This window comes from Antrostomus carolinensis, unplaced genomic scaffold, assembly GCF_000700745.2.
Source record: "Antrostomus carolinensis isolate BGI_N321 unplaced genomic scaffold, ASM70074v2 scaffold11630, whole genome shotgun sequence".
Classification (NCBI taxonomy): Eukaryota; Metazoa; Chordata; class Aves; order Caprimulgiformes; family Caprimulgidae; genus Antrostomus; species Antrostomus carolinensis.
The window spans coordinates 1-27,194 of record NW_010287752.1 but is presented as its reverse complement, the minus strand read 5'-3'; the positions used below and the strand labels follow the sequence as shown (position 1 = coordinate 27,194).

At 37.0% G+C, this 27,194-nt stretch overlaps 1 protein-coding gene across 1 annotated transcript; it reads right to left on the bottom strand.

Annotated features, from left to right (window-relative positions):
* Positions 1-13,460: 13,460 nt before the first annotated feature.
* LOC114818386 (neuromedin-K receptor-like) lies at positions 13,461-16,873 on the bottom strand (the record flags this gene model as incomplete). Its single annotated transcript, XM_029083994.1, has 2 exons — positions 13,461-13,776; positions 16,677-16,873. Coding segments are annotated over 2 exons (513 nt in total), but the record flags the coding sequence as incomplete, so codon positions are not given.
* Positions 16,874-27,194: the final 10,321 nt, after the last annotated feature.

Genomic DNA, 27,194 nt, shown 5'->3' with positions numbered 1-27,194 from the left:
AACAAATTCTCAATTTCTGTGTAAATGGATGCCTTAGGAGCAAAAGTAAGACAAATAATGCTTTATATTTTCTTCCTTCTACCTGAATGAATACAAATGAAACTCTATAATGAAAATATCTGAGTGGATTTTGCTCTGTTATTGCAGAGTGAACTCTAATTTAATTAACTTTATTGCATGCAATTGAAAAGAGTATGGTATTTCATCCCAAATACTCTCTCAGATAATCTCGTGAATTCAGTGCTAACCTTGCAAAGAGAAGAGAGGTATTGTACTTTACTATGGAGAGAACAAGGAGATGTTTTGAAAGCCTTTTCTAATCAAGTTGACTAGTATTATTAGTAAACCTATTTTCATCTGCCAGTCATTTCTTGTGTTACATTTAAACTGTAAGCTCATTGGAGAAGCAGTTTTTGTTTTCTGTTGTGTGAGGTTTGCAGTACGGTGGGTCATGCTCCACGGCAAGAACTTTGGCAGTATTATGTTACTAATGTAAGAGAATTACATATTATGATTATAAAATAGTTTTATTTTATCATACTACCATCTATGAGACAATTCCCTATCACAGTTTTCAGTGTCATGTTTACCCAGTGCCTTCTGCAAGTACACAGTTTGGTGTATAAAAAGAAGTAAATCGAGCATTTTTGGGGTTCCTGTTTGGGGTTCCTATTGGTTTTCCATATTAAAAAGATACAAAAGGGTTTGTACTTTGATAGTATAAGGCCATAGATGACCTGGAGGGAGATTTTTTTTTAAAAGCAAGCTTTATTGGAATTTGTGGGAAAACAAGTTAAATAAATTAACTTTGGTCCCGACATATGCCTTTTTTCTATTTCCAGTAAAAGTTTTTCTGATGTGTTCATTGAGGAAAATGCTGAGCTTTAAAATGCACATTTAATGATTTCTATAGCTTAGAGACTGACTGCTTTCTCTCAGAGTAAGCAAGATTTTTTTCTACCCTTTTCTAGCTCTTTTTCCACTTTCTTCCTTTTTTCCAAAGGTCTTTGAAATAAAATGAATAATCAGATATTTCTTAATCTTATTTAAAAGCATTTAAATTAATCATTTAAGGGCGTAATGCATTTAGGGAGAAATGTAATACTGATACATAACTATAATAATCAGCTGCTATTTTGATCTGTGTTACAGAGTAATGTTTTTTTCTTGTTAAGTACCGAAGCATCTTCTGTAATTCTCATCTTTAAGATTACGAACAAACCCTTCCCTTCTACAGAGTCTGAGACAAGCCTTCTCACAAGAGAGAAGGAAGAGCTGTAGAGAATAGAGCTGCAGCTATAGTGGCCTGACTATAACGCACTTTTCTTATGGAGGTCACAGTAATTCAATAGGACCACTTTCAGCCTACCTTACAAATACAGTCTACATATAATAGCCAACTAGAGGAGCTAGATAAGAGAGGTAGAATTTACATGTATGGGCAGAAATGTGAAACTGATGACTCTAACACTACTTCATCTATTGAAGAAAAATTTCAGATTATTGCAGAAGAAAATCCGATAAACTTCAGATTTTTGCAAAGGATTGGATTTCATCAGTTTCTTGCACTGCAGTGGTGTGATTTTGTGAAGAAATCAGCTAAGCTGTGGAAGGAATGTGGTTATTCATATCATGGTAAAATCTGACCCTCTGCATCAATAACTTGTGATAACAAGTTCATTACATATGCTAATTTAATTTGTATGCCAGTCCTGGGTTTTTAAAAGTGTCCAGCTGATGTTCAGCTGTTGCAAGTGCCAGCTGCTCTCAGGATAGTTATGCTGCTTCTTTGGGGATTGGCTGTCTCATAAGAGCTGTTCCCAGCACAGACAACAAAATTTTGTGCCTTCCTCTTCAGTCTGACTAAATATCCCCCATGAAGAGATAGGAGATGGAGTTTCCTGTTAGTTTGGGGAGAATCTATATCCCATTAAAAAAAATAAAAAAAAAAAAGATATTGTACTAACTGGGAGAATGGCTTGAGAACTGGTAGCACTACTACAGCTGAGAGCACCAGCTAGAGTTGTGTGATTGCTGGCTCCCTGCCAGGGAGACACAAGTAGCTCCAGCTGAGGTTCAGCCATGGTGCAGGATCTGGCTCCTCACCTCATGGTTTAGCACCCTGCAGCAAGTCAGTGTGCAGGCTGCTCATTCTGTGGCCTGAGCAATATGTCAGAATCGCTACCTTTGCTGTTCCTCAACACTAGTGTACCTCTCCTGACGCGACGCTTTCCAAAATTTCAAATTCATGGCTAGCAGGCAAAAGACAGCTTCTTGTTCTAACCTATTCTGTTCCATTTTTCTCTACCCTCATCTTCAGGCAGGAGCTGTGGGCCTTGCAGAGTTAACAGCCTAGATATTTATTCTGCCTCCTCAGCAAAGTTAATTTAGTGTTTGACCTTAATTCCTAATAGCTCTGGCAGTGATTGGCAAGACAGAAGTAATGTTAACCAGAGTTTGTCAATTAAAACATCAAGACCTGTCCTAACATATCCAGAAACACATGGTAGCCTGTGTAAGAGGAATTTAATTTTGTTTCTATTTTCAATTACCCCTAAAGCCAAGGGCTCATGGCTATTTTGGTACACAATCTGCAAGATCCTTCACCACCTCCACAGAGGCCTCAAAATAATTAAGGCCCTTTTACAATTATTAGTCCCCAAGCCAAATGTATTCAGTGGAAAAAGAACATGCATTTTGGGCTGAAGATCATATTACATTGATTAGGAAAATAGTGACCTGGATCCCTTCAAAGCTGTACATCCAAATGGTATGATTAGTACACTTTCTTCTGTCATCAACCTCTGAGGCATACCCCATGGATTTCTATTGAAATACTCATCTGCCAGTGGGAGATAGGGAGAGGGATTATTAGCATCTAACTATTTGGTTGTCCCAACATCTCGTTTCTGAACTCCGGTTGAGTATTTATTATATCAATTGAAAACTCTTGTAAGGATCTGAGCTCTGTGAATGGGTCCCAGAGCCACCACTGAGAGGCCAATGTGCATTGGGGAAACTGCATCGTTCTTTTCCATGAATGAAAAGCATAGATTTCATTCAAGGTCTTTTTCCTACCCTGGGATTTGTGTGTGTATGCAGGCATAATTTATTCTATTTCAAAGAATTTCTGTGTAACACCCACCTTGGTATGTCACTGTGGCAGGCAAGACAAATGCAATTGCTTGGTAGAAAGCAATTAGAATTAGGACCTATTGCTCCTGCCTTATTCAGGCCTCTAGGTCTACATCGAGATGAGCTCTAGAGTTCTCTGTATCAGAGCTTGCAGAGGTGCAGCCATGCTGGAAAACCTGTCAGATTGCATTGCAGCTCCCCTGGCCTTAGGATCAGGCTTCTTTGGAGTTAAAACAAGGAGTGGTTGCTCAAAGATCTTGTTATGGCAGGAAGATGGGAGGCGGGTAAGGTGTGTGAAGCGTTTTGCCATCTCCTTTGGAACAGGCAAAGCCAGAGGGTTCTAAAATATAAATGTTAAACGTAAATGTAATAGTTTAATAATAAGTTATGTTGTTGTGGACCGTAACTGCCCTTTAATTTGCTGGCTTTCATTTTACTGTCAATCACAACTCAAAATTTCCATTCATGCCCATGGGCGTATCCTCAGAAAGTGAACAAATTGTAACTTATTTTGGTATTTCCACTAGCTCCTATACAGTTTCTAGTAGTAGGGTAATTGATACTCTAGTGCTCATCGTTTTTGGAATGTTCTTATACCAAGATTTTAAAAGGACAACAATGAATAACTGAGCACATATAGTCAGGTTATGTAGCAAATTGGTTAAATCACAGAATCACAGAATGTTGGGGATTGGAAGGGACCTCAAAAGATCATCTATTCCAACCCCCCTGCCACAGCAGGAACCTAAATGAAATTACACAGGAAGGCGTCCAGGCGGGTTTTGAATGTCTCCAGAGAAGGAGACTCCACAACCTCCCTGGGCAGCCTGTTCCAGTGCTCTGGAAATCCTCCTGAGCTGATGTGAGTTTATGCCTTGCATAGAGCTGTAACCAGCAGAATTTGTTGATCCCACTTTTGTATTGGGTGATGTAGTGTCAGCTGGGAGTGGGAGCTGTCCAGGTGTAAAGTTAGCCACATCCCTTCCTTGCCTGCTGCTGTCTACAGAAACTGGCATAACTTAATCATGTTAACCTAGTAGGACATACAGCCTTGCTACAGGTGCTTAATTAAAGATAATTTCCTAATCAGCCAGCCTGATACTTGGGAATACAGGGCATTAGTGCTTAGACTGTTTGAAAAGGAGATACCTTCAAAGATAAATAACAGAAATACATTAGAAACAGTTATTTTGGCTGTTGGATTTGTTTAATAATATATTTTCTATTTGCTTCAGTTTTTCATACTATTTCATTTTTAAAAAGCATTTATTTAAAAATGTTTCCTTTACGGTAATATACTTACAAACTGTTCTTTTGAAGCTGATCCAACAGTTCAGTGTTTGATGTTTACCATGGGTGGTTTGTTGCGCAATATGGATATGGAAATATGGTTCTGATATAATCTTTCAGACGCAGAATAATTTGTGCCAAAATTCAGGACATTCTGTGGTTTGTGAATTCAGCATTCAGATAACAGACAATGCAACTCGTAAGAGCTAGGACAATTATCTTCCAGATGTGCAAAAATATCAGCAAAACTCTGACAAATTGTTTATCAGTCTAATTCACTTACAACTCTGCTAAATCTGGACTCTGAAGCTGGACAATTTTGTTAGATATTTGACATGTTCAAATAAGATTTTTTTTTTTCAGGAAATGAATTTATTGTCAGCTACTTTCTTTTCCACAGATTTTTCCGAAGGTGAAATATAGTTAAAATTATAAAATCACTTCACTTGATACTCTGTGATTAGTTTATGCCCTTTACTAGAATGCTGTTGAAAAAAATGTTACTGTCAACCTTTTCTACTGGAAGAGAGAGTTATTGATCTCAGGTTATTGCATTTTAACTCATCTTTGGCTACTCTGAGTGGCAGTGACATTGTTTTCCAAAGACAAAATGCATTATAGTGGTTTTCTACTCAATCATTTTTTAGCCTTTCAGGCATAGAGTGTCAAATGTCACATACATATACTTTACCTGTTTGATAATATTTTTTCAAGTTCTGTAGAAGGTATAGAAGGTGCTAGCACAATTAGTCTGTGATATTGCAGAATAGATCAGTAAGCTGCAAAACTAAACTTGCAATTTATGTCTGTTAAAACCATTTACCTGAATAGATGTTTTTGAACTTATATTTGCAGTCCTAGTGGGGGATACTACTCTTTCTTCTTTAGGATGGAAAGAGTTAGGTGTCTTCCTTGGATAATGTTATGCAGCTGTAAATGCCACTGCAACCTATAGCCAAACTAATCATTGCTATTGCCACCAGTTATCCATTTTTAGTTGCAGTTTGATAAGCTGCCGTGGTGACTGAGAAGTCAAATGCACAACATCTGTTGCGTTAAAGGGCAGAGAGGTTTGACAGAAAATAAACCCCCTTGTGTTCCAGCTTATCCTCAAATATCGCAGAGGCTGGGGATGGCTGGGCTTAGATTTTGAGTAACAGCCTAATAGGCACTATCAGTCTGGTCATGTTCAATATTTTAAACTACCACGGCTCCAGATGCGCTAATAGTGTGGCATGGCAGTCCAGGTGTGTTTGAATGAACTAGCATGGCCACTTGGTTGTGTTCAATGAGAAATCTCATGGCTGGATGCACTAATAGTGCACTGCACCTCCAGTCTAGTTGTGTTTAAATGAACAGGGCCACACTTGGTCATGTTCAATGAGGACTTTAATGACTGGATTAATGAATGGTGCAGTTTATTGAAGCAACAGAGTGCAGGGTTTTTTTTGATTATTGGTGATAAATATACTGTCTGCAAAGATAAGTATAGGTACTTAAGAACATAAATCTATAAATGCACTTAAAAAAAGAAAAAACAACTCTACAGAGATTTTCTAAGTTTCCCAGGGAAGGTTCAAATCTCACCCAATAGGCATCCCTATGCAGGGGAAGAGAAGCTCAGCCTTCTGATCCCAGAAATCAGCAGTGGTTCGTGATGGTATCTTCCTGACTTGTCTGCAATGGTATCTTCCCTAGCATCCCCCTCTCTCTTAGGCCATTTTTATATTATTTTCTTACTTTGAGATGGAGCTTGAGTGACTCTAGGCATGCATACATTTGTTACCATTGGTGTAAAATTTCCTCACTTTGCTTTTAAAGGTATAGATCAGAGGAAATCCAGAGTGCATGCCCAGTGAGAGGTGGTTGCACCTTGGAGGCAGGTAGCGTTTGGGGTGGAGTGTAGTTTAGCATTATAATGACATAGTGAGCAAAGTTCCACTGAGGACAGAGTTTTGGCAAAATGATGAGAAACTGCTGGCTCAGGGTAGCAGCCATGCAGCTTATCAGTTCCACAGCACCTTCAAGTTCCCCTCCGCTATGCACAGAGACTGGCCGTGGTGTCTCCATTCCATTCCACCCTTCATGCTGTTTCTCTTGGAGTCAGTGACTCGAAGGTTGCAGGCTGTACCTAGGGAGCTACCATGGAGTAGATTTCTCGCATACCAACTACACACTGTCCTGAAAGTTTCCTTCATGTTGTACCATCTCTTAAGGTGTAGGTATAAAGAGATTTCTAAGTCACCTCCAGTAATAATTCCACAACATCCTCTGACTCTGATGGTCTCTAGTTTCTTTGGTGAAAGCTTAATCCATCTTTCTGTGACGCCTGATCAGTGCTTGTGAGGAAGGGCTAAGAGGATATTTGACCAGTGGCACCGGAGTATTTTGAGGGCTGATTTCTTTTGTGATGGGGGAACATCCACAGTGTCCTGAAACCATCCGACATTGCCAGAATACAGAACGTTCTGATCACACTATGTGATCACTGACAGAGCAAGCTGGGCCAAATTTTGTGCTATATGCAGGCTACTTCAAAGAAGAGTCCCCTCACTGCCTCCTGTGTTTTTTCTCAGGGTCGAAGCAGAAGGAAGGGATTAGGAGCTGGGATCTTAGGTTAATATGGGAAAACTATTGAGGAACCACAGGATCTTGTGGAGAAAAAAGGAGGCTTAGAAACATCTGTTGTGAGAGGAAATACGTCTGCTTTATGTTATTCAAGTTTACAATATATATATATATAACTATACCCAAGTTTTTCCCCAGTTATTCAAGTTGTTCAGACAAGGAGAAGCTGTTTAACTGTGCTTGAAAAAGCGGGATTTAAGGGTTTCACTTGTTCATTTGGCTTGCCATGTTCACCTGGAGACCAGACTGTTGTGGTGCTCTTAGTTATGAACCTTCTTGGGCTCAGGATGACCTGAATGCGGTGAAAGAGGAAGTGTTTCACTCAAGAAATCTGTGAGGAGGCATTGTGGGAGAGAGATGTTTGCTAAGACAGTACTAGGGAGAAATATTTGAAGTTTTTGAGAGCATGGCAGATGGTTACATGAAGGCAATAACACTTCATAATGTGGAGGTAACTACACGTACTGTGAGGTGGGGTATGTGTGATTATGGGTACTGGAAACAGTCCAGCCTTAGCAGCATGAGCAAGTTTACCCATGGTAGTTTGGTAATTTGAAAGCAAATTTTAGCCCTCAGAGAGCTCTATGTTGACATGTCTGTGCTATTTTTTTGTACCTAAACTCATTTGCTACTGGCTCCAAAGTGTCTTTATATCCTGTTATTTTTAGGGGAATTACATGCCTAGCAAGCTATGAAAAGTAGTTTTGGAGTCAAGGACAAACTGCTTGGCTTGCTGTCTTGTTCCTCTGACAGTGCAAGGCCTGCTGCCCCATAATGTTATCTGGTTAGGTGACAGCAATGGCATTGCTTAGTAGCTCTGGGGGGTGCTGGGGTGCAGGGCACAGGGACAGAAGGGAAGATCACTTCCTCTCTGCCTTGTTGAAGTCACCAAGCCCCAGGAGAACTGCTTCAAGTGGGTAGCCTCACCTGGCCCATCACTTCTTGGTGATATGCTCACCTAAATGTTTTCAAGGTTCCAAACTCAAACAAAATGAATGAACACTGTAAACATATTAGAACCTATTTCTGAATACAAAGCTTCCTTTCTCTAGTGTAAGGCCCTACTGAGTAGAGCTTCAGGCCAAGGGAAAGCAGTACATTTGATCTTTGAGATGTTGCTGGCTGCCTTAAGTTTTTCAGTTAACATCCAAGAGGTAGGTTTCAGTATTGCAGACAGGAAATTGCTGCTGGCTGGGCTGCTCTGTGAAGTCCTTGGTGCTGGAAGCTTCCCCCATTCTTGGCTTGTCTGACCTCATCTGGCAGAACCTCTGCCAATCTGAAAATGCTCTGCAGGAAGTTTTCCCTTGCATTCAGGAAGAAGCTTGCTCGAAGTCTTATTGTGTATAGTATCTACAGACTCAACTGTTGTTACTCTCATTTACATTTGAATTTGTGGGCAATGTTCTAGAAAAGCTGCTGAGTATTTCAAGTGTTAGCAGATTTATAGTGTTCATTTGGTGAATGCTTATTGATTAAATTATTAATTTTTTTTAGTAATCTAAAGTGTGTAAATCCAAGCAGCTGGGCAACATGAATTTTAAAAATGAATGTGCTTTGGAAATACCATATATGTGACTGATTCTGATGTCCCTTTTTGTGTGCATCATAAATATTGCAGTGAAAAACTTACTGCTTAGAAACTTGGAAATAGTGATTCCAGAGGTTGTTACAGAGTAGTCATAACAGGCAAGTTTGGTATTTGTAAATGTAACCATTTGCTTTGGAAATCTGATTCCAGTTGTAATCCAATATGTATGTTTCAGTCTTATAGATGAGAGGCAATCTAATTAGGCAATAACAGTACACCATGTGATATATGAACCCATCTGGAACAATTTGGATATAAATACCCACAGCAACTGCTCATGGGCTGAAAAAGAATTCTCTTTGACTGCAATCAACAAATCATTTTGAATTAATGAACACAAAACCACTCAAATCTGCTTGTGAACAGGAAGGCTTACATTGAACTGAATGTGTTATTCAATACAGGGAGCTCGCACAACATTTGTGGGCAATGGTGTATCCTAAGGAGTATCTCCTGCATCTTTTGTAGCAATATGTGGATGTATTCATTAACAAACAACACGTAGCAATTGGGACTCTAAATTTAAAGCTTGATTTGAACTAGAGACAGTAGTACAGCAGATTTAAATTTCTACCTGAGCTGAGGCAACTTGAAAAGCCTTGAAATAGATGCAACAGGAACAAATGTTTCTATAGACTCTGTAGTTCCCAGAAAGAACAGCCTGAAAGCTTTTGAAACTTATATTAGTGAAATAGGATGTTCTTGCTTACTGCTGCAAAATAAATTCACTGATAGTTAAGAAGAAAAAATCCACATCCAAAACATTTCAATGTTTTTATCTAGAGAAAAAAACATGGAACTTCTAAAACTTGTATTTTCCTCTCCTTTTCTATACTAGTTCCTTTTGTATGTTATTTTTGAAAAAGTATACTAGTATTGGTTAATGACCTTCCTCAATGAACACATTTAGTTACCAGAAAAATACTCTGCAAATAGCTCATGCCGTGCAGTTCTACCACTGCTTCCTAACCTTGACAATAAAACTTAGGTGGACTGGAAGGGAGGCTGTCGAGGGATTCCTGCTACAGGCTGCAATCTACTGAATGCACCTTGTACGAGTACCTTGAGCGTACTCAGAGTTCATTTTTTCTCTCAATATCATGTTTTTATAGGGAAGACTTGAGACAAAGGTATTACAAATCTCTGTTCATGAGATGAGTTGTGAAGATCTGTGCTTAAATGTAGTCATGTTTAGCTTTTTGTCACACTAGCTTTTTTTTAAATTTTTTCACAAGTTTAGCCAATATCAAGGGAATGACAGAGAAAACTGATGCTGTCTCTGGAGATGTGAAAGTTAAACCTGTCCTATACCAAGGGAATCTCACTGCAAAATAGCAGTTCAGGGTGCAATGAAGTCTTTTCATCAGATAAACACTTTAGAGGCAGACTCCAGTAGGAGCCTGACCTGAAGTAGTAGGATCTCTTATATGTGAGAAGGACTCTTGTCTCATAAGATCTTAAGATCAGGTGATCTTTCCTGATGCTGTTGGACTGTAGCTGTTTTAGAGCATCATGTCCCTCTCAGTAGGAAGCTAGCTCTGTACCTGTCTGTTTTCCTTAAATCACCTCAACAAAAATAAAGAATGTGGATAGAAGGTTGCAGGGCAGATGTGAGAATGCTACAGTGCTGCAGCAACAATCACACAGAAGCACGTGCACTGCATTCAGACTGGTACCCTGAGCTATCTTATTGGCACAAACTGAGGATGATCTTATTTCCTCTACATTCAGTGAGGGGTGTCAGGAAGCCTATAATGAATTTTATAGTGACCAGGACACTTTCTGAAAATGGTTGTTCAGCAATAGTCATTTGAATGCAGCCTGCTGTCAGTCACAGCTTTTGCTTCACTACTTGTTTAACTGTGTAAGCCTCTGTGCTTTTGAGGCTGAGGCAGAGATGGATTGACACCATATATCATTGTAATCTTTTGTTAAAGCAATGCTCTGATTTCCTTTCAATGCGCAGATTTCTTAATTTGTTGTACAGAAATATCCTGTAACTTCAGAGGAGAACTACAGGAATTGTCAAGGTGTTTTTGACACCCCTACCCCACCAAAATATGGTGAGATTATCAATGGATTACTTGACCAGAATGTCATATCCTAACACACTTAGTAAAGTGAAATTGTTTCACTAATTAAAGACACATGTGTGAGGAAGCCACTGTTGCTTCCTCAATATTTGTAAACCAAGGATTGTAAGTTATGAGGATGTTTTGTACATTTCTATTGCTGTATTTTTATATACAGCTTTTTAAGATTTATACTCTACATTTAAAAACAATAAATTAATCTTATTACAACTGTATTGTTCAAACTTACATTCATGTATCAATGCTTATCAACACTGATTTTATAACAGTCACAGTTAGAAAAGACAGTTTATTAACAACTATACATTTTTTGTATGTATGTCCTGCAAAATTTGTACATGAGCAGACAGAGGACTTTACAGCATGTTTGTAATATACCACCATCAGGGTAATATGCTTAGATTCTTTTTTTTTTTTTTTGCATGTCCAACTATCCTGAATCTTCTCAGCAGAGTTGTTAAACACCTGTGAAGATTTTGAATTCCTAAAACAGTATTTCAGAGGAAAAAATAGAAAAATATTTTTATAGGCATTGCATGACACTTGTTGGATTACTATACAATTTTTTTTTTTAAAGGAAAAGTGAGAGTACAACTATGGCATGATGGAAAATAGAGCTGGGTTTTTTTTGTTGTTGCTGTTGTTTTTTGGTTTTTGTTTTTTTTTTTCAGACACTCAGACCATTGAAAAACATGAACTGGGATTTAAAAGGAAAACCATTAATGAACAGGGCTTTTTGGATTTAAAATCAGGCCTTGGAGAGAAAAAAAGTTTGAGTCTGGAATTGTGATACATTTTTATCAGAGTACAGTACCCTATGACCAGGTCCTTTAGTTGTTCCACTTGTGGAGGGTTTAATGTTAAATACATTAACTTATTTGAGGATGTTTGACCTTATGCAGGATTTTCAATCACAATACAAGTAGAAATTACACTTATCAGAATATAGCAATTGACTATACAGATGAATCACAATCACAGAATCACAGAATGTTAGGGATTGGAAGGGACCCCAAAAGATCATCTAGTCCAATCCCCCTGCCGGAGCAGGAACCTAAATGAGATCACACAGGAAGGCGGCCAGGTGGGTCTCGAGTGTCTCCAGAGAAGGAGACTCCACGACCTCCCTGGGCAGCCTGTTCCAGTGCTCTGTCACCCTCACTGTAAAGAAGTTTCTTCTCAAGTTTAAGCGGAACCTCCTGTGTTCCAGCTTACACCCATTGCCCCTTGTTCTACCATTGGGCATCACTGAGAAGAGCCTGGGTCCATCCTCCTGACATTCGCCCTTAACATATTTATAAACATTAATAAGGTCACTCCTCAATGCAAACATGATTTTCATTACTCTTATACTATGCTCACTGTCACAATGCTGGACATCCCCAGTTGCTCAGAAGGAATGTGTACTGACATCAGCTGAGGCCTTTCTCTCTTCAAACTTCTCTTTGTTAATTGCTCAGCTTTGGTCCTGTGTTGGGTTGAGCCACATACAGACTCCCCTGTGCTGGTCTGGCGAACTCAGGAAGACATTCACATTCTTTTGCTTCAGTTTTGGTTAACTGTTTGAGAATAAACATTCATACAACCAGTTGATCCACACAACTGGTGTAGCCACTTATCTAAAACAAAGGCTGCCCTCTGGTCCCTTTTGTATGAAGTTCAGCTTTCTTTGCAACAGTGATGGTCAGTGGATTTTGACTGAATTGGGTGGGAAAGTATAATAATGCCTAACGTTTTCAAATGTGGATAGAGGAGTATTTTTAGATGTATCTAGCTATGGAAAATTTTGGGAAATAACCTTTTTTTTTTTTTTTTTTTTTCCTGCTGAAGGTGTTTCATGCTGAACCAAGTTACTGTATCTTCTGCAGAGAAGAGTTCATTGAATACCACAGTACCAACACAGTGGTATTTTTTCTTGTATGTGAATCTCCAGTACAAAATATTTTGATCTTTCTAAAGTCAATCACAAAGCTCCTGTTAGGGTCACTGGAAGATGATCTTATGCTTAGCACTAAGATACCAAGCTATAGAACATTCATCTAAGCAATACATCCTCCTGAAAGTACACATTCAATTGGAGTCTAATGTTCACTGGTATAGAAACTTTGGTAGAATTTAACTTGGTCTCTTAGAGATTTTCTCCTTTTTAAAAAAATATTTTTGGTATATATTTGAAAAATGGTACTGTTGCAGACAGAGCCAAAATTCATTCACATGAACTTCCATTTTGTCTATTTGCCTGGAATAGTATAAATTGTAAAACTGAATAGACATGGGACTCATTAAGTCTTCATTATAATTATTTTTTTATCAGATCTTATGTAATTTTATTATTGTAGAATTAATATACTCGTAATAGAAAATATTGTACATTTCAGCTTCCGTCAGTAAAGGATCCTGTTACATTTAAGTATGTGAAACATAAATGTCACAGGTCAAATACAGCTGAAACAGTGTTTTTCATGCCATCGGCTTATTTTAGGTAATCCCTACAAACATTGCCAGGCATAAGATGCAACTGTGCTTTTGGACTGAGGCATACATGTCTTCAAATTCCTCTTTCTCTCCAAAGCAGAGAAGTAATTGATGCCTAAAAGTCTTAAAATGCTTATGGCTAGGGTTCATCAGTGGAATTATGTTTTCTTTCCTGTGGTACGAATATCTCGTCCCAAAGTAGGAGAGCCTTGTCCAGTGCTGCCCTTCCAGCAACTGTCACCGTGAAGCACTTAGGAATAATCATCTACTGATGTGTGCAGTGAACTGATGAGACTTGAGGCTGTGGAGACAGTCTTGGAATTCCTCCGTGAACAGTCATTGAAACTCGTGTCCCTCGGAGCTGCTCTTTTCTTACGGCTGGCGTGGGTGTTGTCTCCATCACTAGTGTCGAACACCACTGTCATGCTGGACTCCATTCTGGACACAGTGTATAGGCTACTTTGCCGGGTGGGATGAAACCTGGCTGCCTTGAGCTCCAGTTCATCATAGCTGGTCACCTCAATGAAGGGGCACCAGCGGAAAGCTCTCTTGAAGCCAGCTCGGAACCTGGGAGGACAGATGCTTGGTGAAAGCCTGTGCTTGCAAGAGGCAGCCACAGACCTTCATCTGAAAACATACAGTGTGCAGACAGGACACTGATTCAGCTAATTATCTTGCCCCTAATCCAGTTTGTGGTGAAGTCAGTGGGAATTTGCTTGACTAAATTCTGAGCAGGGTAAAAAAAGACAGTGGTGGCAGCTTATATCTGTTTCTGATTTTCTATATACTTTCCCTGCATTTTAACATTGGTATTTTCCTGATACTCCATTTCCCTTCTTTTGCCCATGCCTAAATAAACAAACACCAGCTTTCGTAGCACTGTCTTCACAGGATTGTTTTTAATTTGACCTGTAATGAAATCTGCACCCATGTTTTCCTCTCCTCTCAGCAAGAAACTTCTAGCATTCTGTTCTCTAAAATACCATCCCAGATTCCAGTATCCCTTCTGTGTCTCCCTCTTTAACAGAGACTTAAATGGGAATGATGTAATGATTAATAATTTTTCATATAAAATATTTGGAAAATAATTTGTAGTAATTAAAGAGATCCTAGAAAGTTAAACACTGAATGTGAACAATGCATAAACAGGAATTTCAAGGCTCCAGCACTAATGTGCTTGCAATATTCATACAGGGTTACTTTTTATTGCGATTCAGAGGCAAATATTTCCTATAAAGACTATTACTTTTTGTGTGTATGCATTTCCAGAATAGAAGTTAAATATATTAGAAAAACAATTCACGGTATGTTTATGTGTAACCTGAAAAAGAACACCTTTTCATCTAGACATAAAATTTATCAGACTTTTTCACTTGTCTTGCTTCTCTTGTTTTTGTTTCAAGTCAGCTGTGTTATTTGTGTCTGTAAACATTTTGGAGGAAGGGTTCAGCTGCCACAGTGATAACTACAGATAAAAATTAGATTAAGATTTTGGTGAAAGTTGAGTGATGTCAGAAATAACTTTCTTTCCTCCTGATTTGGTTTTTTTTTGTTTGCCACAGAGCTCTCACATGGCGACAAGTGAGCAGGTAGCTTGCTGTTCAGCATTTCTATGTTTAGATGCAATCCACGTTACGAAAAATATAGAAAGAACCTCTGATGGAAATGGATTTAGTGAAGGAAGCTGTAAAACCTAAATATCTTTAGACTGTATAATTTTTGTCTCACCTTCTATCCTCTTTCTCATTCAGGACATGTTTTTTCTTCATCTTGAAATAATGCTCTCTTTATCTAGATATGTAAGCAATATCCTAATTAGCCTGGAAGATGAGGCTGGGGATAGGTGCTGTAACTTGGTCTGATACTAGATCCAGCAGAGATAACAATACTGAGTGAATTGATCTGACTCCCAGCAACAGGCTGTATTTTCCTACTGCATGAAAAGGAAGCAGACATTCAGGGTTCTTGATTTAAATATGGAACTTAAGTATAAGACAACTTTTACTAGTATTTCATTCTTGCATTGAATTCTGAACAAGGTGAGCTTTAGTGTGTCTCAAAATTATGAAATTTTTATTGATTTGTGTTCTTTAATCCACTTAATTTCACAACATGAGTGTCAACATAAGCCACATCAGATAAATTATTTTTTTTATAAATAACATCTTTTGCAGTTCTGCCATTAAAAGTTTTTGAAGAAAGTGTCCATGTTTTAGAGGTTTATGGTAGTAACTGAGAAAATGTGAGGCCTATTTCTTCCTCACCTTTGATTTTGCAGACACTGGACACCCAGTGAAATCTAGTTTCTGTTGAAGTTTATGGTAAATTTGCCGATTGAGTTAGGATTTTGTTCTGGCATACTAAAACTTTACCTCTTCTTTAAACAGTTGTAAATGATCAAAAGGCACAGAAGGCTGTATGAAATCAGTCATTACCTTGACATTTTAAAAGACTATGACTGTTAAACATCATAAACTATCCTCATAAAAAAGGCAGACTCCAGCGGTTTTGCACCAGTAAAAACTCAGCAGCATTTGCTCACTTCATTTTCGATTAGACTCCTTTTGACAGGTATTGCATGATCTTTACTGGGGTTTTATAAATATTTAACAAAATTGGTATAAAGCTTGTCAGCAATTAAACTTGACACTAGATGATACTGAAGAGTACTTGTTCAATACTGATTCATACTGACTGAGTTTGTGAACTGATTCATTGTTGTTAGTGGTCTTTATCTGGTAATACTGGAAGAAATACTGAAAAATAGGATGGCCAGGATGATGAGTGTTTAGATTCTGATCCTACAAGCTGAAATGAAAAACATGAGTTCATTTTGCAATTCAGTAGTCTCAAACTGTTAAATATCTGTAAAATCTCACCAAACTCAACAAGTGGAGTGCCTTTTAAATTCAGAGCATAATGCGTTGCTATCAAACAGTACTGTAATTTACTGTTGAGTAATGAGATTATAAATATTTGTTTTATTAGCCTGTTACAGACCTCAGAGCTCAGTAGAAATCTAATGGCGAGATATAAAATACACAGTAAAACACATTTTATATTATATCCTTCCAGCACTGCAAAACAAATTTGTGGCTACAATTAATGAACATACAGATTGCACTGTATATCACTAATGACTGTCTTTATTTCTTTATTTTAATGTTTTGCAAGCCAAAAAATATTAAACTGCTATAGATTTTAAATTTTGCATATGGAAATGGGAAGAGTTGATTTCTGAACACAATTTTGCTCTGAAATTTTAAGAAGACTAAAGTATTTACTGGAAGTGTGCGTGTGGTTTTTTGGGATTCATTTCAAGTACAAAACTAAAGGAAGTTTTTTATTTTGTTTTGTTTTCTTTCCCACTGCTTGAAAACCATTCAAGTGAAAAAAAAAATCCCATTTAAACTATTTATATTCTCATTGAAGTTATACATACCAGCTGTTTCATAACAGGGTCTTACCTCTTATTAAGGCAGCAGTAGATGATGGGATTGTACATCGTAGAGCTCATGGCAAGCCAAAAGCTGGCCAAATAGATTTGCTGAATGTATTTCCATCGATTTAATTGTTGATAGATCCCAGTAACTATGAAGTAAATGTGGTAGGGCAGCCAGCAGATGGCAAATGTCAGCACAACAACAATCATCATTTTTACCACCTGAAAGAAGGAAGTAATAATGCAGCTTTATAAAATGTATTAGCCTTTTTTTTTTTAGACTAGCATTTCAACGTCCATTAATAATTTTCTTGCATCTGATTATTAAAGTTAGTAAAAGCAAATATGAATATGCCTTTATATAATTTTATTTTTAATCTGACTTTCCTAAATTTCTAGGGGGGGTGGGGGGTGTTGCCTTTTTTTTTTTTTCTCTCTTGACTGGAGGTCCTCCTTTTCCTAAGGAAAATAACATGAAAATCTTCTCTAACTTTTTTTGTATTGATTTTTCCAAGAGATGTATTTGCTTACTTATATTTGGCTATCTAAAATATTACTTTTTTCTGTACATTCAGTCATGGAATAAGGTTACAGGTTGTTTTATTTGGACACTTCATTTTGGCCTTTATTGACCCTGGTGTCGTCTTCTGTTGTGGTCTGCAATTATATTCCTTGTCCTCAATTATTAGATGTGATTTGAGTAAACACTAGGTTGTAGGAAATGAGCAACTGCAGTATTCTGTTTAATTTCAGAGGCTAACAATTTCCTTGTCTGGTGATCATTATTTATTGTTTTTTGCAGGCATTGTAACATGTGTTAGGTTCCATAGTTTCCATTAAGCACAAATGAAGAGGAGCTCTGTTTTGTGCTTGAAACACAAGAAGAAAAGTTGCAAACCATGTAAAATTTTCACTCCTGTCTTTCCCTCTTCAGATACGTTAAATATGAGCCCAGATACCATTTTTAACATCCTATGTCACATGTTTACACAACAGATTTTATTTTTGTAGGTAAAATGAAATGAGACATGATAGGTCTGTTCTAGGAGGTCTCTTTTATATTTGTACTCTGAATACCAGGGAATAATAGGGATTACTATTAACAGTTTCTTTAATTTATCTGTTAGGTAAATCTTAAATTTACCTTTTAGGTAAATCTTTATCTTGTTTATCTGTAAGGTGCTGTTTCCGACTGTTTTTAGGTTTTTTTTTGGGGGGGAGAGGGGGAAAGAGCTGAAATTTCCCATACCTACATGTCTTTGATATTTTAAAAAGAATTCAGCTAACATAATTAAATCATTTTACATATAAATGTCATGGTAATGTCCTTAACTCATATTACATCTTCCTATGGGAAATATAAAACAATTTTTCATTTAGTATCTGGCACCAATTTACAAGCTTTCCTGCTGGCTGGAAATCTACTGTACAACATTTTGCTTTGCTTGCTAATAAAGAATGCTTATTTTTACTGATACACATATTGATCATCTCTTAAAGATAAGAAAGGGGCATCTGTCCACACATACAACAGCATAGTTAGTATTTGGTTCTTCTAAAGCACTTTATGTTAGTGAACTGTGAATCATTGCAGAAGAAAGATCAGTATTATAAGGGAAGGCAACACACCAAAATGTAATCACTTTCACCTTTGCTAAGTGTACATCTATATGTTTATATCTAGGCATGTGTAGATGTATATGGACTGTACATGAGATGTTTTTTGGGGGAGGGTGGAGGTTGTAACTCTATGTGAATAGACATTTCTGGACTAAATTATACAATTGAAATGATGCCATAAAAAGATGTTGTCAAATCTCAGTCTATTGTCAAATGGCATGTGTTTTCTACTCCTTTGGACATATCTTCCACTACTCTTCTGCTGGGGATTTACACCGGTGCCTTGCATACACTGTGCAGGTAGAAGGCTTAACTCCATAGTTTTACGCCAATATTTAAGCACTCTACCCATTGATTTACAGGTGCACTTCACTTGTTGCTGTGTTTTTATAGCTACCAGGAATGACAAGTATTACTTCAACACTGTTCGGGATTTCTGTAATTTCAGAACACTTGAGAGTCTAATTACTTACCTTAATATTTAATTAGCAAGTCTTGCAGTACCAGCTGTGTATATGAAATTATTCCTGTAATTATTTATCATTGGTATATCACAGGTACTAAATGGAAGGATTTGAGGATTTTTGTCTCCGTATTTTCAAAGTGTAATCAGGCAAATCCATATTTATACTGAACATTTCATCTGTACAAGGCCTAAGAACTGAAACGGTGAAGATTTCCAGAAATACATTTGCTTAATCTGGTTGAACACTCCGTCGCTCATGCCCGAGCTGCTAGAAATCACAGTAAGGGTGCAGGTTGCCAGTCTGGCATACTAAATTGTGTTAATAATATTTTCAAAAGAAAGTTTTTTATCTTTTTTCTGACATCCAAATTCTTATTGGCCAGTTTTCTGTGTTATATCGAAGGACAAGGCAAGCAGTACTTCAAGAGCCTACCTAAAGGTCCCCCAGAGCTAATAAACATTCTCAGGCTGTACAAATAATAACTTTTTGATTTCAACCACTGCACTCAAAAATTAACATAAAATGAATTGAGTTTTGGTTTAAACCAAATGTAATATTTCAGGTCTTCTTCAGGGAAACAGAAATCCCAAAATAACTATTTACAGTATGAGCCAAAGAAAATCCTCAACTAGAAATTTTTTTTGTCACAATTTCAGGCAATTTGATTCTTATTTTAAACCTTGTAACTTTTGGGTTTTTTTAAATTTTTAAATGAAAAATACCAAATCACCCCTAGAAAATCATATATTTTCCTGCAAGGTTACTGTTTCATTTAAAATAAACCACTCATCTTTAAAAACAGTGAAATCAGCATAAAATTTTCTTCTTGCTGTTTCTGTCTGGAAATCTATGATTAAATATTAAGTCATCATCATCGTGAAAGCAGAAATTTCTGAAGCAAATAGTTAAACAAGATAAGCAAAATAAGATTTTAGATGGCCTTTAGTGTTTGTTTAATTTGTGAAGTAACAATTACTGGAATGACAGACAGTGAAGCACACCATGTTCTTAATCACTCGGGTTTGTAGCTGTTTTTCATAAATAGCGAAAATTACCTAAAAATGTAAAGTACCATTTTCCTCTCAGATAAGGCTGTATCAACCTGAGTTCCACTGAAGTCAACGGTAATATACTGATAGATGCATGTTTAGAGGGAGATGTGCGATGATATTTCCTTATTAATGTGTGAAGTGTTTTCTCCTGGAACAAGAAGTGCTGATTTTTCCAGAAAAAAGAGACATTTAAGAAAAGTCAAGGGTGAGTTGTCATTCTTTTGAGTCTTTATATACTGCAATGCAGTCATTGACTTATTACCGAAGGAGAAGACAAGTGAGATGTTGCAAGTCTGTAGCATAAAGTAGAAATACATTTACATGGGAATTTGAAGTCAATCACAGAAGTTATGAAAGGAATCAGAAAGTGCTATTCCGTCCTCATTTCAACAGCTAAGAATGAGCATGTGTTGAGAGAAATGGAGGAGTAACTTGAAAAGGAAGGTGATTATTCCCAATTTCCTTTTCCTCTTTTAGAGACAGGCACACACAGTGTGCAAGGCCATACCTACAGTTTATGGCTGCAGTTCTTGTCCATCCCCTTGGTCTTTCCAGTCTGAAGTTTCATTTCTTGATGATACCAATAACTATGAACAGGAACTGCATTCAAGGTCTATAAACCCAGGGCACCTTGATTTTACTTGGCATAAATCCTGATGAATGAGTGCCAGAAAACTGTAAAGCGCAATTACAACACGGGGAAATTAAGTGAAACAGGTCAAGTATGAATTTGTGGCAAAAGCCCGATTGTCTCTTCCCAGTACACTGTGATGTTTCAGTAAAAAATCTCCAATGACACTTTGCAGGTTCAACTGCAGAGTATAAAAGAGATCCTCAGTAGGTTTTTTTTGTTGTTGTTTGGAGTACTTAGACCTGTGACTCTAACAACACAGATTTCTTTTATTTTTAATTTTGAATATTCTTGTTCTGATTTTTTTTTTTTAGATATTGCCATTTTTCAATTGATTTCTCATCTGTTCTGTGTGGCATATAATTTGTTGTATTGAGTTGTATTGAGTCTCTCAGTTGTGCAACCTTTAGGCAAGTCTTGAAGCTAGATTTGGAATATGATGGAAAATCAAAGTATTTTATATTTATATCAACATGTTCTGCTGATATTGATGTACTTTTGCTTATGTCTAAGAAAAACTATGTCTATAGAAAAAAGCTAATTTATCTGCTTTGTAGTCTTTCCTGTTCCTTTAATTTCTACCTTTCTGAGTAAGAAGCATTCTTTCATTAATGAATAATATGTAATGAGAAAGCAATATATTTAAAATAACAAAACAGACAAGTTCATTGGAATTGTTGCTTTTGTTGTGAAACATATGAAGCAGTAAAAGTGAAAAGGAGCCAACAGATTCTGCTACACTCGTACTTCCCTCCTGTTTTTATTTTGTATGAAAAATAGCTAGAAAAAATAATCTAATTTAGTTGTAGCGTTGAGAAGGACTCTTGAAAGTTTAGGGGTAAAATATACTTTTCTGAGAGACTCAGTTGATGCTGGAGGACTATAGCAATTCACGTTGCAAGACATTGATTTGCTATCAATACCTAAGACTTAGACCAGAGAATAATTTCCTTTTCAATCTGCTCTGCAGCTCCTTATTGCCTTTCTCAGTCATCTTTGGTATTGCTGCTTATACAAGGTCAGGAATTTGGCTTCTGATTTCATTTGCACCAATATTACACAGTATAACTTAATGAATTTCAGAACTTTTACTTCTAGGTGTTATGCAGATGTAAACGAGAAGCAGAGAAAATACTTTAAGAACCCATACAGTGTAAGAACGTCTTGGTTTACCCACTCATGAATATTATTTGTCCATGTGAATACAACTGAAACACAATTCACAGATAACCTCTGAGAGTCGGAATGGTTTTTTTCTTTCTGCTCTGTGCTCTTTTAGAAGAAGTAAAATACCAACTAATATTGCACAAAGTATTTCTCCCAACGTGTTAGGATGCAATCAGTAAATCCACTTCCCAATCCCGGGGACATATATGGCACTTGAACGCTAAGCACCAGAGAGAAGGGAACACTATTATGTCTTTTGCTTCTCCACAACACTTAGCTGGAGTAAACTATCTTGTGCAAGAAAATTAGGATTCAAAGGTAACTGTACTGGTATTAGTTACAGAAATAGCACTGTTTTCTGAGATATTAAGTGCTGTGGGTTTTCATATAATTTTTACAAACTCAGGGATTTTCTGTGTTCTTTTAGCCCATAGAAAGGAGAGATTCTTAATAGCTGAAAGAGATGGACCTTTAGAAGGAGAAAGAATCAGAGAGCTTGGAAGTCTTTCAGTTAGGGTAAGGTACTTGCCAATTCCAGTGCTTGACAAATCTTCTGACTTATACTTTCCATCCATTTTTTCTAAGTTGCTTGAAATAAAGAAACTACTTTTCATTTCAGTTTGCATGAATCCTTGAGGCAGACAGAATTCACAATCACTTTATTTAAGCTGTAAAGTTGAAAAATATATTCTGTTCTAGTATGAATTAACTTTGAATCAGATTGCTGTCTTACAAATGCTAAGATGTGTGGTACCTACCCAAATCAAAGCAATTCTGACATTTTTCATTAATAGTCTTAGCTACTGCAATTTTTAAATTCTACTTTTCTAATGTTGCATGGAAAACCGATTTGACAGTCACTTTAAGATTCTCTGAGTGTGTTAAGAAACATCTATTCCACTGAAGAAGTAAATCTTTTGCTCAGGCTTTTTTCCTTGAGAAGACATGATTTTACAAGCATTTGATTGAGGGCAGGGAGGAAAAGTTGCCACAAGTCTTATGTTATATTTCTGAAAAAGACATCTTAATTTCTCACTGAGAGATTGTTATCTACAAGACAATATGCTAATGTCTACTGGTCAAATGAAAAAAAAAATATAATTCTGTAACCTAGATGACAAGTAAAGGTAGGTGGCCTTGCATTATTGCCCTGGTCTTCAGCATGGAGTAGCATAAGAAGGTTATGTTCCTTAGAAAATGACTGAGTGGCTGTTGTGGGATCAGTATTATTGGAAATGGTTATTCACCTGAGATCTAGTGCTTAAAAAAAGTGGAAAAGCTGATCTAGTGCTTTTGTACTTAAAACTCACACCATTGCTTCTTTTACAATGGTGTCCTCCTGTAGATATGACTTGGAATGACTGGTAGGGCACATTTCACTTCCATGCTTCAAAGCAGAGATGAGATTTGGTGTGGAGGAAACAAAATAATCTTATCTTCTTTCATTTTCTCAATAGGAGTAGTCAGTTCTTAAGTCTGCTTTCAGCCACAGTTCTGAAAATGTTCTGGGACCTTTAATTCTCATTGAAGACCCTCCCAGACCCTGGACAATGTTTTAAGGTTCACTTGAATTTTCCATATAAGACTTCAGAGGAATTGGTACATGTGTATTTTTTCTCTTGGAAACTAGACCTTATATTGAACACTGCAATAAACAAATAAGGCTATGCTGAATTATGCCAATGATTTATGCTAAACTATCCCTAAACATGGGCACCTTTATGTCGTGGGCTTCTATCAAAGGAAACCTAAGTGAGATGGGAGATGGGTACTTTTGGTCATCTTCAAAACAGGAGCATAGGCTCTTATTTCATATGGAAAGGCTACTGTATTTTATATTGTTATATTTGCCGTTTATTCACTTAGGAGAATTAATAGAAATAGTAATAATTTAATGTTTACCATATTTCTCTATAATTTTGGCACAAGAACATAATGGGAAAGAATGCAGACTTTTCAATATATAGTTTGAAAAAGCTCTTCTCTTTTCTTTTGATAGGAATAAAAATATGTTGCCTGAAAATGAAATGAATTATTCCTGGACTGTGCTTGTTTAAACTGCATGGCAAAATTCTGTTCAGGGAAAAAAAACCCAAACAAAACCAACAAACCGAAAAACCGAACAAAACAATTAAAGCTATTATTTTATTGCCACCATAATTAGCATTTGCAATGGTAGTAACATCTTTCCTTTCAAAGGTCGAAGTAAGAGTGTTTATTACCACCTAAGAAAAAACAAAAATATTAATAATGTCTCCCAATCCTATTTTAATTTAAATTGAGTTGAAAGGAAATTGTTAATGCCAGTGATGCCTGAGGTATATTTTGAATTTGATGCACTTAGTTTATTTTTGTTATTCTCCACATATGATGGTACAAGGTTATGAATCTATTAGGAGAAGTAGACTTGTAACTAACATACAGAATGTTTTGGAAATGTTTGATCAGTAAAAAGGAGGTCGTATATGCTCTGGTCAATTATTCTTGCTAAAAAGTACCAGGAGTGTCATTGTCCTGACAGTATCTGCTATTTCTGCTTTTGTACAGACATTTTAGCATTGCTTCAGGTATTGAAGTATCCACACTACTTGGCCATAACAGGGAACACACTGATTATTACTGCACTGGTTTGGTACCCCTGTGGAATAAGGTATAAGCTGACCCAAGCCAGTGTGGCTGAAACTGTTTCCTAGGAAACCTGCTCCAAAGCTTGCAGAAATCAAAGAAACACTTTCTATCCATCTCAGAAAATGAGTAATGACACGAAGGTGCTTTGAATAGGTGGTTTAGAATGTTGCAGTACAGAAACTTCTAAAGCATGAAGTACGTGAGTTAAAGGATTAAATTTGTTAAGTAAATATATTGATAGACATAACACAGACACCCCTCTGTGTGTAGGTGCTAATTTTCACCTGCTTCTAAAAAGCACGCTTGAAATATTGTAGGTTCTCTGCATTTCAGCTCCTGCCACCATTTGTGATGTCTCTGGGCTATTTAATCTGATTTCCGCTTTGTAAGTTTACGCTGCAGCAGGAGTTTAGTGAGGTACTGAAATGGTTTTGTTTTTACATGAGTAGCAACATCTAATGAATGTAAAAGTGTGTAAGTGCAGTGCTGGAACTGTAGTTCTGCTCTGCTGGATATACAGCTCTTGGCACTGCAGTCCTCCAAAGTGACTGATCTGTGTCAGGTGCCTGGGACTTTCCACCACACAGGTGCTGGGCACCATTCCAGAAAGCTCAACAGACTCAAAACTCATGCTAAAATTAATTTGTTCAGGACTTCCCTACAGGGACTCAATAAGGAAGGGGCTTCTTATGAGATCTCTCTTATTTGTGTGTGTGTGTGTGTATATATATATATATATACACACACAGGGCTATATGTGTGGCTGTAATTTAGTATATGTAATGGGATAACTTTGCAGATTAGAAGAGGCACATTCAGAGACAACAAAAGACCTTTTGACATTTTCAAGGTTTGCTTGTATGCTGGTGAAAGAATTTGCTTAGAACTTAAAGAACATACTTTGTCTGAACGTGGGATATTAAGATTATCTGTCTGGAGGGTCAGGTCCCAAACTTGAACTTGGAGAAAACTACACAGGAAATGAGGGCTGTCTTTAAAAAACCAAGCAACTCCATACTTTTAAACATGAAGATCATAATCTCCATGCTTAAAATTTAAATTTTGAAAAAGAGACAGATTTGGTTTTCATTTGTCTTTCTGTAGTATCTTGGTTTTATTATTAAGGAATATGTGTAGTTCATTTCAGCAACGCACTTAAAAACACATTGAGTTCACTAACATTAGAAATGTTTGGTTTGTTTAATCCAGTGTTACTTCTGTTCTTAAAATAGGAGACATTACTAAACAGAAATTTTTGCTCTAGGACTGTGACTAGACTTAATACTTCACAAGAATTTTCTACCACAAGAGAAATATAGAAATACAGAGGAGAAACATCATAGAAATTCTGAGTGCACAATCCTGAGCCTACTTGCTGACCATGCAGAACTAGTCCGTTAACTCTGCCCTGACGTTCTATAATGAAGTTTTAACCAGAAAACTTGCATCAGTCCATCAGTAAATACTTACACTGTGCAAGGTTTATGCACACTACAAAGCCATTTTTATAATTTACTGTTCTTTTACTTCCCTGTGGTTGCTGCTTGAAGCATGGACAATGAGTGTGATGTGTTGACAGTTCATAGCTGAGTTTTAGGGAAACTTGAGAGAATGAATGGAAGCTGATACTGTTGCTGAGTTTGCTGTAGCTATTTGGCAGATACCACAGAGCAGGCAGAAGCTGCTGGATTGGTACAGTGCTAGTTTTGGGAGTTGTTTTATACTGATCTTCCATAGGTAGCATCATACTCAGAAAAAATTCTGGGATTTGCTAAATTAAGGACTAATAAGATTTTCTGCTGTGAGTTGTGGAATGAGCTGTTGTGAACAAATGAGGAGGAGAGAGATGTATTGATTCATCACAGCATGACCAGGTCATCAGCTTAATGAAAGGAATAAATGAGATATTAGGATGTTCCAGATGAGGCATTTTCAGTGGAGACAGGAGAGTGTTATTACCACTGTGTAGGACAGTATGGTGAGACTTCATTCCTGGCATTCCTTGTCTTGTTTTGGTCACTTGTTGGTTGCATATAGATGTTGTTATATAAAAGAAGACCAGAAGCACTTGTTTCATTTACATAAAGAATGTAAATAAAGACTGAAAGAGGATATAGTTATAAAAACATCTGTAGAGGTGGCACCAATAAGGGTTCATAAGTAATTAAGCTAACAGAAAATAATGGTGTAAATAGAGCTGTCCATAAATAAATTTAGCCTGGAAACTGGAACTCTAGGAGCATAAGATTTTTAGAACACTTTCTATTAGATGTAGGGATCCAGAAGGCAAAATGGTTTTAAGATTTGAGATTTAAGATTATTTCAGAGGATTTCTATTAGGATAGCCTGTGATGACAGGTCTTGAGCCCTGAGGCTGGTTCCTGTCCTGCTTTCATTTAACATTTTGATATTGAGAGAGACAAACTGACACCCAAGGAATAAGTGGAGAAAGCTCTGGACACATTTAACATCTTACAGTGTCTGGCAAACAAGGGATGAGTTTGCTTTTGGAGGAGTCTTTGAAAGCTCCTGAGAATTCTTTCTTGCTGGATTGCTTTTTCTTTAAGCAAGAAGTGTGACAATGTCAAACACAACCACAGATAAAAGCCATGTTTAAAACTTGCTGTGTCTCATTGATATGAAAATCTTCAAATGGATTTAATATCTAGACTAGTTTCATAAAGTCTAATATATATGACTTGGTGAGTTTAACTTCAGAGGAGACTGACTTAAAAGTATGAAATAAAAAAATTAGACTAGTCTTATGATAGGAAAAACAAAGAGATTCAGAACTGATCACTTCAGAAACTTTTAGTTCAATTCTTTGTATTTCATGTAAAGGAAAGGCAATGTATGAGCATGTATTGGATTGTTTAGTCTAGAGAAGAGGAGGCTGAGGAGTAACCTAATTGCTGTCTACACCTACCTGAAAGGAGGTAGTAGCGAAGCAGGTATGTGTCTTTTCTCCCAAGTAACTA